The sequence below is a fragment of the Pleurodeles waltl genome, chromosome 5 (genome assembly GCF_031143425.1).
Source record: "Pleurodeles waltl isolate 20211129_DDA chromosome 5, aPleWal1.hap1.20221129, whole genome shotgun sequence".
Classification (NCBI taxonomy): domain Eukaryota; kingdom Metazoa; phylum Chordata; class Amphibia; order Caudata; family Salamandridae; genus Pleurodeles; species Pleurodeles waltl.
In genome coordinates, this window is record NC_090444.1 from 607,151,938 (window position 1) to 607,170,869 (window position 18,932).

An 18,932-nucleotide genomic window follows, 5' to 3' on the forward strand; every position below is an offset into this window, starting at 1 on the left:
AATCCAGCCAATAGGTTTTTTATATAGAAAAATATCTTTTCTTAGTTTATTTTAAGAACCACAGGTTCAAATTCTACATGTAATATCTCATTCGAAAGGTATTGCAGGTAAGTACTTTAGGAACTTCAAATCATCAAAATTGCATGTATACTTTTCAAGTTATTCACAAATAGCTGTTTTAAAAGTGGACACTTAGTGCAATTTTCACAGTTCCTAGGGGAGGTAAGTATTTGTTAGGTTAACCAGGTAAGTAAGACACTTACAGGGCTTAGTTCTTGGTCCAAGGTAGCCCACCGTTGGGGGTTCAGAGCAACCCCAAAGTCACCACACCAGCAGCTCAGGGCCGGTCAGGTGCAGAGTTCAAAGTGGTGCCCAAAACACATAGGCTAGAATGGAGAGAAGGGGGTGCCCAGGTTCCGGTCTGCTTGCAGGTAAGTACCCGCGTCTTCGGAGGGCAGACCAGGGGGGTTTTGTAGGGCACCGGGGGGGACACAAGCCCACACAGAAATTTCACCCTCAGCAGCGCGGGGGCGGCCGGGTGCAGTGTAGCAACAAGCGTCGGGTTTGTAATGGAAGTCAATGGGAGATCTAGGGATCTCTTCAGCGCTGCAGGCAGGCAAGGGGGGGGTTCCTCGGGGAAACCTCCACTTGATCAAGGGAGAGGGACTCCTGGGGGTCACTCCTCCAGTGAAAGTCCGGTCCTTCAGGTCCTGGGGGCTGCGGGTGCAGGGTCTCTCCCAGGTGTCGGGACTTAGGATTCAAAGAGTCGCGGTCAGGGGAAGCCTCGGGATTCCCTCTGCAGGCGGCGCTGTGGGGGCTCAGGGGGGACAGGTTTTTGTACTCACAGTCTTAGAGTAGTCCTGGGGTCCCTCCTGAGGTGTTGGATCGCCACCAGCCGAGTCGGGGTCGCCGGGTGCAGTGTTGCAAGTCTCACGCTTCTTGCGGGGAGCTTGCAGGGTTCTTTAAAGCTGCTGGAAACAAAGTTGCAGCTTTTCTTGGAGCAGGTCCGCTGTCCTCGGGAGTTTCTTGTCTTTTCGAAGCAGGGGCAGTCCTCAGAGGATGTCGAGGTCGCTGGTCCCTTTGGAAGGCGTCGCTGGAGCAGGATCTTTGGAAGGCAGGAGACAGGCCGGTGAGTTTCTGGAGCCAAGGCAGTTGTCGTCTTCTGGTCTTCCTCTGCAGGGGTTTTCAGCTAGGCAGTCCTTCTTCTTGTAGTTGCAGGAATCTAAATTTCTAGGGTTCAGGGTAGCCCTTAAATACTAAATTTAAGGGCGTGTTTAGGTCTGGGGGGTTAGTAGCCAATGGCTACTAGCCCTGAGGGTGGGTACACCCTCTTTGTGCCTCCTCCCAAGGGGAGGGGGTCACAATCCTAACCCTATTGGGGGAATCCTCCATCTGCAAGATGGAGGATTTCTAAAATTCAGAGTCACCTCAGCTCAGGACACCTTAGGGGCTGTCCTGACTGGCCAGTGACTCCTCCTTGTTGCTTTCTTTGTTCCCTCCAGCCTTGCCGCCAAAAGTGGGGGCCGTGGCCGGAGGGGGCGGGCAACTCCACTAAGCTGGAGTGCCCTGCTGGGCTGTGACAAAGGGGGGAGCCTTTGAGGCTCACCGCCAGGTGTCACAGTTCCTGCCTGGGGGAGGTGTTAGCATCTCCACCCAGTGCAGGCCTTGTTACTGGCCTCAGAGTGACAAAGGCACTCTCCCCATGGGGCCAGCAACATGTCTCTGGTGTGGCAGGCTGCTGGAACTAGTCAGCCTACACAGACAGTCGGTTAAGTTTCAGGGGGCACCTCTAAGGTGCCCTCTGTGGTGTATTTTACAATAAAATGTACACTGGCATCAGTGTGCATTTATTGTGCTGAGAAGTTTGATACCAAACTTCCCAGTTTTCAGTGTAGCCATTATGGTGCTGTGGAGTTCGTGTTTGACAGACTCCCAGACCATATACTCTTATGGCTACCCTGCACTTACAATGTCTAAGGTTTTGTTTAGACACTGTAGGGGTACCATGCTCATGCACTGGTACCCTCACCTATGGTATAGTGCACCCTGCCTTAGGGCTGTAAGGCCTGCTAGAGGGGTGTCTTACCTATACTGCATAGGCAGTGAGAGGCTGGCATGGCACCCTGAGGGGAGTGCCATGTCGACTTACTCGTTTTGTCCTCACTAGCACACACAAGCTGGCAAGCAGTGTGTCTGTGCTGAGTGAGAGGTCTCCAGGGTGGCATAAGACATGCTGCAGCCCTTAGAGACCTTCCTTGGCATCAGGGCCCTTGGTACTAGAAGTACCAGTTACAAGGGACTTATCTGGATGCCAGGGTCTGCCAATTGTGGATACAAAAGTACAGGTTAGGGAAAGAACACTGGTGCTGGGGCCTGGTTAGCAGGCCTCAGCACCCTTTCAATTGTAAACATAGCATCAGCAAAGGCAAAAAGTCAGGGGGCAACCATGCCAAGGAGGCATTTCCTTACATGAGGGCACTTGATGACGGTGCCTACACCTAGAATAAGGGCTAGATGAACAAGTTACTTATCTTCGGTAACGTATTATCTGGTGGAGACTCTATCTAGCTGCAGATTCCTTACCTTAGAATTCCCTGGCATCAGCTTGGAATTCGGAATTTTTTGTTACGCGCCGTCGGGTGGCGTTGTTTGGATACGCGTGGCGTTGTTTGGATCTGCGTGGCGTCATCAGAGTCGTTGGAGCCATCTGTGATGTCACAGTCACCTTTAAAGGCACGACTCTGGCATGTGTACGTCAGTTCTTGTACTCACAATCTTCCACGGCAGAAGCGCAGAGTCCTGGATAGAACCAACGGTTCATCTGTGCAAACACTAGGGCCCTGAAAGAGATAAATGTTAACTCTATTAGACATATCCGCAGAGCTGGGAGGCATGGGAGGGTGTAAGGAATCTGCAGCTAGAATCTCTACCAGATAATGCGTTACCAAAGGTAAGTAACTTGTTCATCTAATACAGACTTCTAGCTGCAGACTCCTTATCTCAGAAGAGATACCCAAGCCATAACCTCCTGGCGGTGGACTGCAGATAAATCTTCTCACACTAGGAATTCCTTTAGGACCGAATGGGCAAAATGTCCATCTCTCCGGACCTGACTGTCCAGGCAGTAGTGTTTCGCAAACGTGTGCAAAGACGCCCATGTTGCTGCCTGACAGATATCCAGGACTGGAACACCTCGTGCCAGCACAGTGGTAGCAGACTTGCCCCTGGTGGAATGAGCCCTCAAGCCCTCAGGAGGCTGCTTCTTGGCTAGTGCGTAGCAGATTTTAATACAGAGAAAGACCCACATGAAATGGTTTGTTTCTGCACATGACCGCCCCTTCTTTGCTCCCACGTACCCCACAAAGAGTTGGTCATCCAACCAGAACTCTTTTGTGCGGTCAAGGTAGAATGACAACGCTCTTGTTTGGGTCCAGTCAGTGGAGTCCCTCTTCTTCCTTAGAGGGATGTGGTGAAGCAAAGAAGGTAGGCAGGGTGATGCTCTGACCCAGGTGAAATGGGGTCACCACCTTGGGGAGGAAAGAGGCATGAGTTCTGAGAACCACCTTGGAACACAGTGAGATACGTTAGCTTGGATAAAAGAGCTTGCATCTCACTCACCCTCCTGGCAGATGTTATTTCCACTAAGAAGGCTGTCTTGATGGCGAGCAGCCGGAGGAGACAGTTGTGTAAGGGCTCGAAGGGAGCGCACACATGAGAAATGTGAGGACAAGATTAAAGTCCTATTGAGGCATAACAAAGGGGGCAGGGGACACATATGTACAAGCCCTTTAAGCAATCTATGTACAATAGGAGACTTGAAAAGTGAAGGCTGTTCAGGCAGCCGAAGAAATGCCGATAAGGTGGAAAGATAGCCCTTGAGAGTATCCAAAGCAGAACCCTGCTGGGCAAGGAACAGTATAAAGGGAAGGATAACAGAAAGATAATTAGAAAGAGGATCAATAGATCTTTCTGCACAATAATATACAAAGTGTTTCCAACAGCAGGCGTATGCCGTTTTAGCTGCCAAAAAATACTTTACAAACTTCAGGAGGAAGGTCAAAAGCCATCAACTGCCGCTGCTCAATCTCCACGCATAAAGGCACAGAGTTGATAGGTTCAGGTGGAGAACCTTCCCCTGCTGCTGCAACAGAAGATCCTTCCAAATGGGCAGCCTGATCGGAGGATCGATGCTCATTTTCAGAAGCTCAGGATACCACACTCTCCATGCCCAGTCCGGAGACACTAGGATTACTTGGGCTTGGTTGTTCTTGATCTACTTGAGAACTCTGGGCAGAAGTGGTATGGGCGGAAAGGCATACAGGAGGCCTGAACTCCAATTGTGACGAAAAGCGTCACCGAGCAATTGCCGCCTTGGAATTGCTGACATTGCGCATTCTCTGCGGAGGCGAATAGATCTAATCAAGGCTCTCCCCACTGCTGAAAGTGGCCTTGCCCCACCTCCGGGTGGAGACACCGTTCGTGATCAGCTAAGCATCAATGGCTGAGTTTGTCTGCCCTGGTGTTCAGAGAACCTGCCAGGTGTTGAACCACCAGGGTAATGCCTTGCTGTTCCAGCCATGTCCAGAGACGCAGGGTCTCTTGACAAAGGGTCCACGACCCCACATCACCCTGTTTGTTGCAGTACCACAATGCAGTAGTGTTGTCCATGAACACCCGCACCATCTTCCCTTTTACAACAGGAGGAAATGCCATCAATGCCAGTTGAATCACACAGAGCTCCAGTAAGTTTATATGGAATCTGGATTCCGCCCGAGACCAGAGGCCTCTGATCTCCACCTCTCGCAGATGGCCACCCCATCCCAGAAGTGACACATCTGTCACTACTGTGAGATCTGGTTGGGGAAGGGAGAGGAGTCTGCCTCTGACCCAATCGCAGTCCATTAACCACCACTTTAGGTCTTTTGCAGTTTCTCCGAGATCTGAACCATGTCAGTGAGATTCCCCTAATGCTGTGCCCACTGGAACTTGAGGTCCCACTGTAGAGCCCTCATATGCCATCTGGCATGTTTGAATAACAGGATGCAGGAGGCCACAAGGCCCAGCAGCATCAGAGGCTGTCTCACCGACATCCAGGATAGAGACCGAAACATTGGTATCATAACTTGAATATCCTGGACTCGCTGCTCGGGGGATAAGCCCAAAACTGCACTGTGTCCAGAACAGCTGAGATGAAAGGGAGCTTCTGAGAGGGAGTCAGGTGTGACTTTGGCATGTTTATAGTGAACCCCAGCGAATGCAGGAGGTTTGCCATAGTCTGAAGGTGGGTGATGAAAGCCTATGAAGTAGGAGCCTTCAACAGCCAGTCGCTGAAGTAGGGGAAGACTGAAATCCCTAACCTGCACAGATGAGCTGCTAGCACCGTCAACAATTTTGTGAACACCCGAGGGGCACCAGTGAGACCGAAGGGGAGCATGGTAAACTGAAAGTGCTCGTGGCCCGCCTTGAACCGCAGGTAGCACCTGTAGGCAGGCAAGCAGGATGGGGATGTGAAAATACGCATCCTGCAAGTCCAACGCTACCATCCAGTCTCCTTGGTCTAGGGCAGACAAGACCTGAGCAAGAGTGAGCATCCTAAATTAATCCTTTTTGAGGAAGGGATTGACGTCCCGCAAATCCAGAATGGGGCAAAGGCCTTTGTTCTTTTTGGGAATCAGAAAGTAGCAGGAATAACAACCACTGCCTACTTCTGACACGGGGACCCTTTCTATGACTTCCTTGACCAAGAGACCTGTAACTTCCTCGCGGAACAAGACTAAATGATCCTCCATCATCCCTTCTTTTAATGGGGGCATAGAGGGAGGGAGAGACTGGAAGGGGAGGGAATAGCCTTTCTGTATGGTCTGCAAGACCCATTTGTCCAATGTTATGGACTGCCAGTGAGGGAGATTAAATTGAATCCTCCCTCCAACTGGACGCGAGTGGTCTTGCAGAATCATACTAGGATGATTTGGATGCTGTGGAAGAAGGGGGCTGGGTGGTGGCCAACCTCTGGCTAGACCCTCTGGGTCTGAAAGTACCACAACCTTGTCCTCACACTGGATGTTGAGTTGATGGAGGACGGTCGCTGATTTGTGGGTGGCATGGTACCACACCCCATCTAAAGCCTCGGAAGGGGCGAAAAGCAGACTGCTGTCAAACGGGCACCAAGAGGCCCAAGGATCTGACCGTAGCCCAAGAGTCCTTGAACTGCTCAAGCGCTGAGTCTCCCTTCTTTCCAAATAGGCGTGAGCCATCGAAAGGCATGTTCATAAGGTTTGCCTGGACATCCCCCGAAAAGCCAGACATACGGAGCCAGGTGTGGCAACGAAGGGCCAGCATTGAAGAAATCACCCTACCCAGCAAGTCAGTCGTGTCCAAACCACACCATATTGTAATCTTTGCTGCATCTCTCCCATCTTTACCAGCTTGTGAGAGAGTGTCCCTCACGCCCTCCGGGACCTGGGGCAGCACCTGTGCCACCATATACCATAATGTATGGGAAAAACGGTTCAATAGGCATGAGGTGTTTACAGACCTCAATGCTAGGCTGGAGGAATAAATCATTTTCTTACCAAGCTGATCCAGCCTCTTGGATTCCCTATCTGGGGGAGCAGAAGGGAAGGCACCATGGAAAGTGGAGGCCTGGACCACCAAGCTCTCCGGGGTGGGGTGTTGGGTGAGGAAACTAGGATCATTAGGAGCTGGTCTATTGCGGTGACCGATTGTCCTACTTACAGTAGTCCCTGTGCTGGGTTTGGACCACGTCCACAGCAGGACATCAGTGAGGGCTTCGTTAAAGGGTAACATCGGTTCCGATGTGGAAATCCCCGGTTGAAGCACCTCAGTCAGGAGGTTAGTCCTGACTGGCACGGTAGGCAAATCTAGGTCCAAGACCTCAGCTGCCCTATGCACCACCATAGCATATGAAGCTCTCTCCTCTGAAGCCACAGTCGGAGGTGACAACATGCCAGTATCTGAGAATTATCAAGTCCACTGGCTTCTCCTAGTTCCTCATACCAGTCCATATGCTCCAAACCATATTCTAAAGGGTCCTGAGACCCCTCCCCATTCCTCAGCTGTACCTGGCTGATCATAATAAGCCTCAGGCACTGATATGGCCCCTGTTGGTTCCCTTGAAGACGGGATCGGCGTCATACGTCGTTCTGGCTCCAGATCATATAGAATGAGGTTGGGGCTTGCAGCACCGGTGGGTGCCGGTGGAGTTGGGAGCGTCGACGTCTGGAACAACACCAGAGGAGGCCCACTGTGTGCACTCAGTGTCATTCAGTATCTGGTATCGGATCCAGGAATCCCCAACAACGCCGAGGCCGAAGCCACCGGTGTGGAAATCCGAAGGGGCACCTGCTGACCCCGTGGGGTCAGAAGGCACACCAGCAGGGGTGGTCCGCTCAAATACAAGGCACATGGCATCATAAAACTCTTAGCTGAGCGGGGGTCGCTCTAGTTCCCGGAAGGGGCGGAGGCTCGAAGTCAACCATGGCATCGGTTCCGCGGAACCATGCCTGGAATGTCAACATTCCTGAGATGCCTCGTCAGCCGACAGGCATGGCAAAATCAAAGTCTGCTTGGACTGCTTCTTCTTTTTGTGCCTCTTCCCCGAGTGCCGCGGGGACCTAGAGTGCAAAGAAGAGGACTTACGGCTCCTGGAGCAGTCCCGCAACCTCCTCCTCATTCTGGACCGTGACCTCCAAGAAGTCGCGCCAGCCGAAGTCGAGCTTCAGAAACCGCTCTCTCAAAGCTTTCACCGCAATGGCTCGGTAGTCAGAACACGACTTCGAGTTGTGGTCTCTGTTGAGGCACCAGAGACATACCTGATGGGGGTCCGTCACTGACAAGGCGCAATGGCATGCACCACACGGCTTAAACAATGTCATCCTCGCACAGACTTCGATGAAAAGGTCTAAAAAGGCCTGCCAAAAAAGTCAGAGGATAGCTTGAATCCAGACCTGTGGTTAACCGGCGCAGAAGGAAAAGAACTGACATGCGCGTGCCAGATAGGTGCCTTTATAGGCAACCGTGATGTCACAGATGGCTCCAACGATGCCACGCGGATCCGAACGACCCCACCCGATTGAGAAAATGTTGTTAATGTGTGCCTATTGCATGTGGACGCAAGTGAAGATCAGCCAAAAGAATGCAGAAGATTTTGCTCCACATTTATCAAATCTATCACAAATAAATTATTTTATCAATGTGCGTGAAGCACTGACTCCAGCATTGGTAGACGTTTAGTTACACAAGGATTGCAAACCCTTATGGATGGTTTTACAACTCCTAGGACCGTGAATGGTTCAGTGAGATTGCTTTGGTCGATTGGTTACTTGCAAACGTATGAGTACAAGAATAAAAATTTGGCAAGCTGCCTGAAAAAACAGGTGAGTTTTACTTCTACGTGGCCATTGAAGAGGGAGGACATAAAGGAGAGGGTGGAGGATCACTGTGAAAGCGAGTGTTCAGTCGATGTTCTAGGGGATATGTGGTGAAAACTGTGGGTGTGACTTGTGCCATTTGGTGATCTGAAGAAACGGAGCCTGACGCAGTTGCATTTTGAACCCTGCAGACTGCCTTGCACATTGGCTGCTGGCAGTAGCCATTATGATTTTGCAACTCAACAAAAATAAATTATTACAATTGAACATCTACTTAACTATATTGTTACAAGTGACTGTAGACCTTACAACTCTATAGTAATAAGGAAATTACAGACAGGCTTTTATACAGGGATTGCAAGCTCCCTTGCATTATACATAAATAACAAACCCACACAAATAATATTGAATACCACTGGGGAAGTCTCCTTGTATATCGGCATCACACAAGTGTGTAGACATATGTTTCAGCCATTTAAAAGCAAAAGAGTGGACAATGAGGGAGGTGTGTCGAACCCCTGTTTTAAACACTTCAGGATTACATATGGTCCCAGACAAAGCAGGCAGCAACCCTCTCACTGCCGGCAGTGCCCGGTTAAGACAGAGTTGTTCAGTGTATTCACTAAGGGTCAGCAAACTCCACCTGCATCGTCATACTCAAAAGGGTAAAGGTAAGTATACGAGGCCTAACTTTAGTCCTGTCTACACCTGCTACTCTAAACAACCCGATATATAACAACACATGTAGTCAAAGTAGGTAGAGATTTTAGAGAGCATCCAATCCGGATTAAATTCCACAGAGCCACATGGCCTCATTTGTATTCAGCACTGCCACAGGGAGACAATAATAAAACACTGCTTTAGTCTACCCGAAGCAATTTTAAATGTTAGGGGTCCTTGGCAGCAGGAGATTACTGCTGCTTGTTTGACTTGCAGCCGTAGCAATCCTCCTCAGGGTGTGTAACAGCGATGCACACACTCCCCAGTAAAAAAAAGTGCTCCATCTGTTATAAAGCCCACCCACAAAACTGGAATCACACTGAGTAGAAGAGCAGGCCTGAGTATTAATCATGCCACTTTGTGTATAGATGAGGGCTTGTGGTAGCTTCCTAAGCAGTCACCTGTGACTGCCACTGTAATACAAGCCATTTCGGTCTTCTGCCCATCTTTTTGGACTAATTGTCTTTCTGATATAATGGAATTTGTACGCCTGCAATTGACACCTACTGTGTGTATTTCAGCTTTCTGAAACTTGAGTACAAGTGGCTGCCAGTGGCACGCATGAAGGGTTAGACTAACGCATTTCAGTGCTTCTACCTGCATTACCACTCTGAAATGTGTTAGTCACACAATTGGAGCTCCTGTGTTCCTTTGTATAAATATTGCAGCGCCTGTGCAGCATTGTATATTTATTGTCCACGCTAGGTGTCGCTTTACTGTATCCAGGTGCGCAGGGAGAGGTTGAGGTTAAGAGGAGGTAAGTCTGACATGGATACACCAATATTCTGAGACTGGGCTCTCAGAATGAATTCAAATTATCATGGGGTAAAGTGCTGCATCGCTGTGTAGGCCGGACGTTGTTTAGAAACGAGTGCAGCTATTGGCTGGAAACCAAGAATGCTTATCTCCACCTCACTTATCATCCTCGCCCTCATAGTGCTAATCCTAAAATAAACTCAGCAGGGCATTCTATGTCACCTACCATTACTGCATTTACTGAAGCACCTTTGACCTGAGAAGCACCAGCAACCGGCACTAACATTCTGCACCCAAAAAAGACAGGCTTAGTCAAATTTATTCATATCCTTTACGGGTAACATTCATGGTCAGCGTAGTGCCATTTTAAAGTTTCAATGACTAGTATGACTAAAAAAATACCTAAACATGACAGTCTACATCCAACACGTTCTTTTCTCAAACTTGTGTTCTTTAACTAAATTAACACATATGAGCAGTCCAAAGGAGTGACATGCTGACCAAAATAATTTATTTTGGTAATGTAATCATGAGAGAGAGGAAGAAAAAGAGCAGTGACAGGAGAGTGGGAAAGGAGGAGAGAATGACGGGTGAAAAAGCAATTTGGAAGACGAGACAGACAAGAGTGGAAGAATGAGAGACAAACAAATGAGAATGGGGTGAAATGAAAGACTGAACGCAAAAGGAGAAGTGAGATTGGGTGAGAGAGGAAGAAAGAAAGAACAGGTAGGAGAACATGGTGACTAAAAAGTGTAAAGTAAAAAGAGAGAAGGGAGAGAAGAAGACAGTGTGGAGTTGGGAAAAGAGGAAAGAAGAAAAACTGGATTGCAATGGGGTGGGAGACAGAAAAGGAGAAGGGAGAGGTGGAAGAGGGGAGGAGAGAGACAAGGCAGAGACAATTTGAGGGAGATAGGAGAAAAGATACAGGGGCAATGAAAGGAGAGCTAAAGAAATAGATGGAGCAAGGAAGGAAAGAAAATTAGGTGAACATGGGAAGCCTAGAATGAGAAGATGGTGGTGAGAGGAAAGGAGAGAACAAGAGATACTCTGAGACAAAGTGGAGGAAGGTGGGAATTGAAAGTTCAGAGAAATGACAAAGGAAGAGAGGGCGAGAGAAAGGAATCAAAGGCAAAATGGAGCATGAAAAGAGCAAAGGAGAAATAGCGGGTGTCAAGCGTTTCCTGATCTTTAACAACAAAGCAAGGATGGCTGGGATCTCACAAACAGAATTTTGTTAATGTATTTTTAAAGAATGTTATACAGTGCTGATAAACTACCTTGTCACGTCTGAGCACTATCTAAGTTCCCTTAGGATCCAACAGCAAGGGTATGGTTCGAGGGTGGGTGGTGGTAGGAAGTCCTTAGGCTCCTGGAGGGGATGCTGATTTAGGGGTCAGAGGATCTACTAATGAAGATTTAATTCACTTTAGTGATAGAATAATATGGAGAAGTGGGTTCTACTGTTATTTGCACTTCCTCCAAGGGTTGGAGTTTTTCTGTTTTGGTCCAGCTCTAAATCAGGCCCTAAGCCTGCCCACTGCCAAGGTAAAACAAGGTCTATACAGTATCCTGGCTTTCCATTGGAAGTTCTTGAAGTTTAAGGTACTCTTTACACAAAGACACTGAGCCAGTGAAAGTCTAAGGAGACTGGTCAACATATGCAAATTTCTTTTTATTCTGGATAGGATATAAATGACCCACGGTTCTGGTCCAAAATTTTCTATCACAGGGCCTAGAGGTACAAAGTCTGAAGACCTCTGATCTAGCATGACTGCTAGCTGACCCTGTCATGTTTTGAAACTGAGAGGTTAATAACCTAGTATACATACTTCAGTGGTGTTGCAGGTGTTTTAAGAGAGTTTCTAGACCAGAACAGTCCACAAAAGTGGTCTGTAAGAAATTGAGTTATTAGTTTAAGGGAGTGAAAGCCTACTCAAGCAGCAGTCACAATCCTTTTAAGAGTGAAGTCACAAGAAAACCGCAAATTAATCTGTGCTCAAATCTCTGGTAGCTTGGAAGAGAGCAGTCAGGCTTAACTTAGAGGCAATATGTAAAGTATTTGTGCAACAGTTAAACCAGTAATAAAGTGATAACATGACAAAAGAAGAATCCCACACCAAATTAGAAAAATATAGTAAAGTTTAATAAATAAAGCAAGACCAAAATGAAAACTCCAATCAGTAGAACCCGAGACATGCAATCTTAAGGATTTCAGTGAAAGAAGTGCCAAAAAGCACAGAGCGCCAACTATAGTTATCTGCTTGCGCCGGACCAGGACAAAGTCACAAGTTGAGGCTGGCCGCAATGAAAAGCGGGACGGTTACAGGGACCCACTTACACCCAATGAACACAGTACCTTAACCCTGGTTGGGAAGAGATGTGGAGTCCTGCATTAAGGATTCATCACACAGCATAGCCAATGCGAGGTTTGGGCAAGGCAATGCGAGGTTTGGGCAAGGAGATGCGTTGCGCAGCAGCAGTCCTTGGGGGTTTCAAGCATCCTGCTAACACCTAGCGTCCCTTTGTCTCACAGTCTCGGGGAAATGCACAAAGATGAACTGCCAGCTACTCCAAGTCATGTGACCCAGGATCAGGCTGCAGACACTAACTAGTTAGGACAAGAAAATGCTAACTTTCTAAAAGTGGCATTTTCAGAATTGTGACTTCAAATACGACTTTGCCAATAAAGAGGGCTTTCAATTACAGTTCTTTAGACACCAAACTTGATTTGTCTGCCTGCTCTCAATTGGTAGTTACAGCTTATTAAATGTAGTAAGGTAACTCCAATGTTATCCTGCAGGGGAGGCGGCCTTGCAGTAATAAAAAACAAATTTAGAGTTTTTCCCTAGCAGGACATGTAAAACGTATAAGTGTACGTCCTACTTTTTAAATACATTGCAACATGCCCTCTGGGCTGTTCGGGACCTACCCTAGGGTTGACATATGTATTAAAGGGAAAGGTTTGGGCCTGGCAAGATGTTTACTTTTTTCCAGGTTGAAATTTAAGTTTAAAAACTGCTGTAACAGGCTGCAATTACTGGCCTGAGACATGTATAAAGGGCTACTTAAATGGGTGGCACAAACAGTGCTGCAGGCCTACTAGCAGTTTTTAATTTACAAGCCCTGAGCACATATACTAGCACTTTACTAGGGACTTACATGTAAATTAAATATACCAATTGTGTGTATGCCAAATCTACCATGTTTAAAGGAGAGAGCACACGCGCTGGTTAGCAGTGGTAAAGTGCACAGAGTCCTAATCATCAAAAATGATGTCAGCAAAACAGGAGAGTTGAAAACAGAAAGTTAGGGGAGAACCACACCAAGGATGCCATGTCTAACAGGGTCATTTCTATTATTTAGTTCATTAACATGCGCTATAAAAGTGTCACTAAAAGTGTCACACAAAGTATTGTAATGTCACACATCAGTACCATGGAAACATCAAACATAAGCGACCTAAAAACTTAACTGCAATGCATACATTGTGAAAAACATCATCATCAGTATATACTTTTGATAAGCAACAGTGTGTTGTACATATTTTTTCTCTAGTTTGCATTTCTTTCAGGGTGAAGCATATGTTAACCATTCTTCAATATAATCCATGGTCTGACAAAAAAAATCAAAAACAATCCTTCACAAAAAACATTCTCAAACCTGACATCCACAGTTTTGTTGGACTCATGGTCAAAGACGTCGAAGGCTTCTGTTATCTTTTTGTGTAGGTCTGCTACCATGGCCTCTGTGAAGGGTAAACGTGCATGAAATAGTGTCAGTTAAGTGCTGCATGCAATAAAGACCCTTTAATTTTAGAATTTTGTTCTAGAAGTTAGAATCACATAAAATAAATTATTTTACTTTATCAAAATCTGTGGCGTAATGCAAAAAGGTTTCCCAGGCCCCCACTGCAAATGGTGGTCAGTGGGCCCTCAAATTCCCATCAACTATAGTGTAATGGTCCACTATTCAAACTCACAGGTCTGGAGAGCGCTAAAATGACTACGTGCAATGCAAAATGTGTAATACGTGCAATGCAAAGAGATCATAGCTTTGTACCTCTAGGCAGATATGTTTCTAACATAGTTTTATTAATAGAAGGAAAAATGCTGTGAGTTATTGGTGTTGCTGGATGCTATTTCACAGAAGATTCAAGTGTTCATGCATGAAATCAATGGTCATTCCTCAAATAGCCTGTACTTCGGCAACTATTATCTTGTCCTTGCTGGATTCCTCCAACCGATCCTACGCCCGAAGTGTCTACAAAATGTGGCAGCTCGCGTGTTGGCCTATTTGAAGCAGAGGGATAATATAGGTCCAATTATCCAGTTTCTAGTCTGACTGCCAGCAGCACAACATACAGATTTGTAAGGTCCAGTGAATGTCAAAATAAACAAGCTTCAAAAGAAGACCTGCTTTTCTTCATCAGAAACGTAAACATTATGCATCCTCCTACAGATCTTGGGAATGCCTTGCTACTGAAAATTTCACAAGTGAATAGGACCTTGCATGTGGTCATTCAGTCTCAGTCCTAGCACCCACCACCTAGAAGTCTATTTTCATTTATCTGTGCGAAATACAACACAAAGGCATTAAAATGTCTTCCCTTGTGAAGTGTCACGAAAATAAAACACTTTACCCCCTCAGCCTGGTCTATACCTTAGCCCACTCTCTTTCATGAAGCAGAATGTCTGCGTTGCTCCTCAGTGCATGCAATTTCTATATGATGTTCGTCACATGCTCTGCAGAACACTACCAAAGAACAGAGAAGGCTATACCTGCATGTAACTGCCACATACAGTGAGTGATTTTCCAGGTATAGAGGTGTCAGAACCCCTGGATGTGTGCCTCGACCTGCTACACAAATCATATGCACCTTTCCTCAAGCCGCCAGCACCTAACAGGGAGTGAGAGTGGGGCCTTGTCACGCAGTCAGCGCGATTAAATTGTCACCTCAGAGGCAGACGCGGTTTGAAGGCGTTACAAGGGGCAAAGCTGCGCACGGGGAATATTAATAATATAAAAATATAAAGAAAAAAAAATTACCTTCGCGATGCGCTGCTCTGCCCCTCCTCCGTCTCCTCAGCAGGCAGCAGAGGCTCCCAGCCTGCCCTGCAGCCAATCCTGATGCTGCTCAGAGCAGTGTTAGGATTGGTTCGGAGTGCACAGCCAGGTAGCTCCCAGGCAGACTAGGAGCCTGTGCCTACTCTCTCCAGCCCGGCAACAGAGTGCCGGGCTGGAGAGAGCACAGTGCGCATGTGTGTTTGGCCGTCCCGAGATGGCCGGCTAAACACATATGCGCACAGAGGGGAGGGCACAGTGCACTCCCCTCGTCCCCATCATCCCCAATGCCTTGCACCTTTAGCAACGAAAGGATAATAAACCTGGTTTATTATCCTTTATTGTTAAAGGATTTGCAGCTGCTGGCGGAGGGCGATGCTCCTTTTAAATTCAGATTACCTGAGCGACCTCATGTGCCTAGAACTATGCCATTTGAAACTTAAATTGCCTAAACTAAAAATGTTTACATTTAGACATTGCTCGATTTGATTAGATGGAATCTCTAGTGTGCATACTCTTCACCTGTGCATAACCTTAGTGAGAGTGGCGTCGCAAAATTGCCATCATAGCCACGAGCCCTAATGACAGAAACAAAAAAAATAAAAAACTTGCCTCTTGCTGTCTCATAAGCCATTAAAACAACTATTATTGTGGTGAGTTTAGGCCGCTCACACTTCTGGGCCTGGTGCCAGTATACCTGCAGTCCCTGATCAGTGAGCTCTGGTTCTAGATGTAGCATGCTCTCTTGAACTGTCCATCCCTTGCACCTGGAAGTTTACTTAGGAGTGGCCTCGAGCACATGTGGAGTGCTGCAACCAACATGAATCTGGAGGTGTGAAGTGCAGAAGGTCACCAGCGGAAATATGTTAAAGCTCCCAAACATTGCTAAAGGGGGCCTCCAGGTCTGTTTTTCAATCTCGCCCCAAGCAGCTGATCCTAACCCATGGAGTGCAAGGGAGGGAGGCAGGCAATTTGATGGACCAGTAAGTTAATGAGGGCCTTGGCTGAACTAAAAGGGCAGCACTTGTGATGCTCCACTGTCAGTGACTGTGGAGTTGAGGGTTGTTAAATCCTGACTATGAGGTTTGTGTATGCCAACAAAGAAGGGGTACACGGTGATGAACTTGTCAACATACTGTGAATAAGGGGGGGCGTGGCCAACTGCGGGAGATGGCGCACGCTTAATCTCCTCGCTCCGGAGGGGCCGCTTTAACTTATACCTGTAAGCGTGCCATCTCCGGGCGGGCCAACGCCTAAAGACTGCTGCTGATCCGCGGACGGAACCTGGAAGCGGTTGGGTTCCCCGCTTTGAATCAGGGACGTGCGGGAGAGCGGGATCGGCTCGCTGGCTCCGGAGCGGGCCTGCGGCCTTTCCTCCCACGGTGAGCCGCGGCCTCAGGTGAGACCGAGTACTGCGGACGGGCGAGCGCGGCCGGCCCGGGCCGGAGAGGCGGTCCCGCCTGATGGGGCCCTGGTGCGGGGGACCGAGTGCCGGGAACCCCCTCTGAGAGGAAGTGGAGTCGGAGCTGAGCCGCACCCGGTCTCAGGTGACGCGGCGCGGGCTGGAAGCCCCCGGAGGAGGGGGCTCGGAACCGCCATCTTGCCGGGAGAGTGACCGGAGCTCAGGGGACGCTCCCGCGGGAGCACGGAGACAACACTGAGCGGCAGGAGGCCCCCCAACGAGACACTACCCACGGGGGCAAGTAAACCGCCGGGAAAAAAAAAATTTAAAAAAAAATTGTGAAAGAATTCTGCCGAAAAAAGAAAAAAAAATACATCAAAATAAAAAAGGAAAAAAAGAAGACAGTGGGAAGAAAAAAAAAAGAAAAAAAAAAAAAAGGTAATAGAAGAGTGGCAGGACCCAAAAGGAAAAGAAAATAATAAAGAAAAAAGACGCCGCCCCAGCGAGAGAGAATGATTGGCCCTGAGGCTAGAGCCACCCGGGGGCGATTGCCGGAGTAGACGAAAACAGAGCCCAACAAAGTACAGAAGGGGTGGACATACAGGCCCTCTCTGACGCCCATCCAGAGACCGAGACTGGGTCTGCGCCTGCCAGAGCACGAAATCACAGTGGAAAGAGGGCCTGTGAAGAGACTCGGGCCTACGCCTTGAGGGTGCGGTCTCCCCCACGCGGCTTGGCCGATGCCCCCTAGAGCCTGTCACAAGAAGAAGGTCATGGACATGGCGCCCCCTCCAGCACGCAAAGAAGTGGAAGAACAGTCCAACTCACAAACCAACGTACAGGAAACCCTGGACAGAATACTGGGGGCGATTGAAGACACAAAGACAACGCTACAACACGAAATCAGCCAAGTAGCAGTTGAAGTAGGCCTCCTAAGGGCAGAACACCACAAACTGGCGGATAGAGTCAAGGAAACGGAATCCACATTGGCAATAGTTGAACCGAAACAGAAGGATCTAGCAGCTGAGGTGACCTCCCTGACTGCTAGAGTAACACGACTAGAACGAAGGGCTGAGGACGCGGAGGGCAGAAACAGAAGGAACAACGTGCGCGTGGTGGGCCTTCCAGAGGGAGTCGAGGGAACTAACATGGTGGACTTCTTGGAGAATTGGTTTAGTACAACGGTGGCACCTGGATGCCTAACGCCCTTTTACACGCTGGAGCGAGCGCACCGAATGCCGTCAAGGCCTCTCGCCCCTGGTAGGCCTCCTCGTGTGGTAATTGCCAAATTACTACACTACAAGGACAGAGACACTCTCATACAGAAGGCCAGAGAGATGGGCCCGTTTAAGATAGCGAATGGGGAGGTGACGCTATACCCGGACTACACTTTGGATGTTCAGAACAAGTGAACCTCATTCCTAGCAGTCAAAAGGGCCCTTAGGGACAAAGGGATTCAATATTCATTGCTGTATCTGGCCAGACTGAGAGTGATACTGGAGGGGAAAACCACCTTCCTCCAAACACCGGAGGAAGCATGGGAATGGCTCGAGAAACAAGGGCTCCAAGTGGGGCGACCCAGTGGTGAGAACACGACTGCGGGCAGAGCTCGCCGAGCTCCAAGGGCGCGAAAACCCGGGATCCGACCGAAGCTGGCGCCAACACAAACGCAAAAGGAAAAAGATAAGAGGGCGGCTCTGGAGGCGGCAGCCCGAGTTGGTGGTGGAGCCTCCCCCCCAGAGGGCTCAGGAGAAGATTCAGACGGTACAATGGTGTCTTCGGCTGGAGACTCGACCTGCTCGACACGTGCTCCCAGGGTGACGCCGCGGTCCGCTGATGAGCTTGGATAAACATTGCACGAGTTGACCTGGCGAAGCGGTACAACAGAAGAATATGAGGCCCCTCCGGACCTGACCGCCCCCCGAACCAGTAACTCGCTGGTCTAAGCTAGCCTGGCGAGAACTGTAGCTATATGTTTAAATAAGTTGCACTGTTGCGTGATTTTCTGGGCTGCCTGCAGGTTGGTAGGCGCCCTGGGGTGGGGGAGTTGGGTTTTACAGTTATTAGTTAACTTGGCTAAGTGGGTGACGATATACGATAGCAGTAAAGGTTTGAATATGGGTAGGAATAGAGTTGTACTCTGGGGGCGCCAGGGACACTATTATAAAATTAACTTATTAACATGGCAAACTATAATCTTTTAACATGGAATGTCACGGGGATGAGCACTCCGACCAAAAGACACAGAGTCCTCTCCTACTTGAAGAGAAGAGGGGTGCAGGTGGCAATGCTACAAGGGACCCACTTAATAGCTGGAGAGGTTGAGAAACTGAGACGCAGATGGAGGGGACAGGTGTTTGCCACAGAGTATTCAGCATATGCGAGGGGAGCATTGATATGGGTCAGAGCTGGGGTCCCAATGATAATAAACTCAACTGACATAGATCAAGAGGGCAGATTTGTGGTGCTAGAAGGGAGACTGCACAGTATCCCAGTTGTTATGAGTTGTATTTATGCTCCCAATCAGGACCAAGTCCCTTTCCTGACCAAATTATCAAGCCACCTCACCCGCCAAAGCACAGGAGAATTAATAGTGGGAGGGG

General features: G+C 48.5%; 1 protein-coding gene across 3 annotated transcripts in view; it reads right to left on the reverse strand.

The window, feature by feature from the left end:
• The window catches only part of EFCAB2 (EF-hand calcium binding domain 2), a 385,449-nt gene that overhangs the window by 195,356 nt on the left and 171,161 nt on the right, over positions 1–18,932 (reverse strand). For all 3 annotated transcript variants that reach the window (XM_069234448.1, XM_069234450.1, XM_069234449.1), the window contains exon 2: positions 13,527–13,611. In XM_069234448.1, coding sequence (XP_069090549.1) covers positions 13,527–13,611 — 85 coding nt within the window. The remainder of the gene's footprint in view (positions 1–13,526; positions 13,612–18,932) is intronic.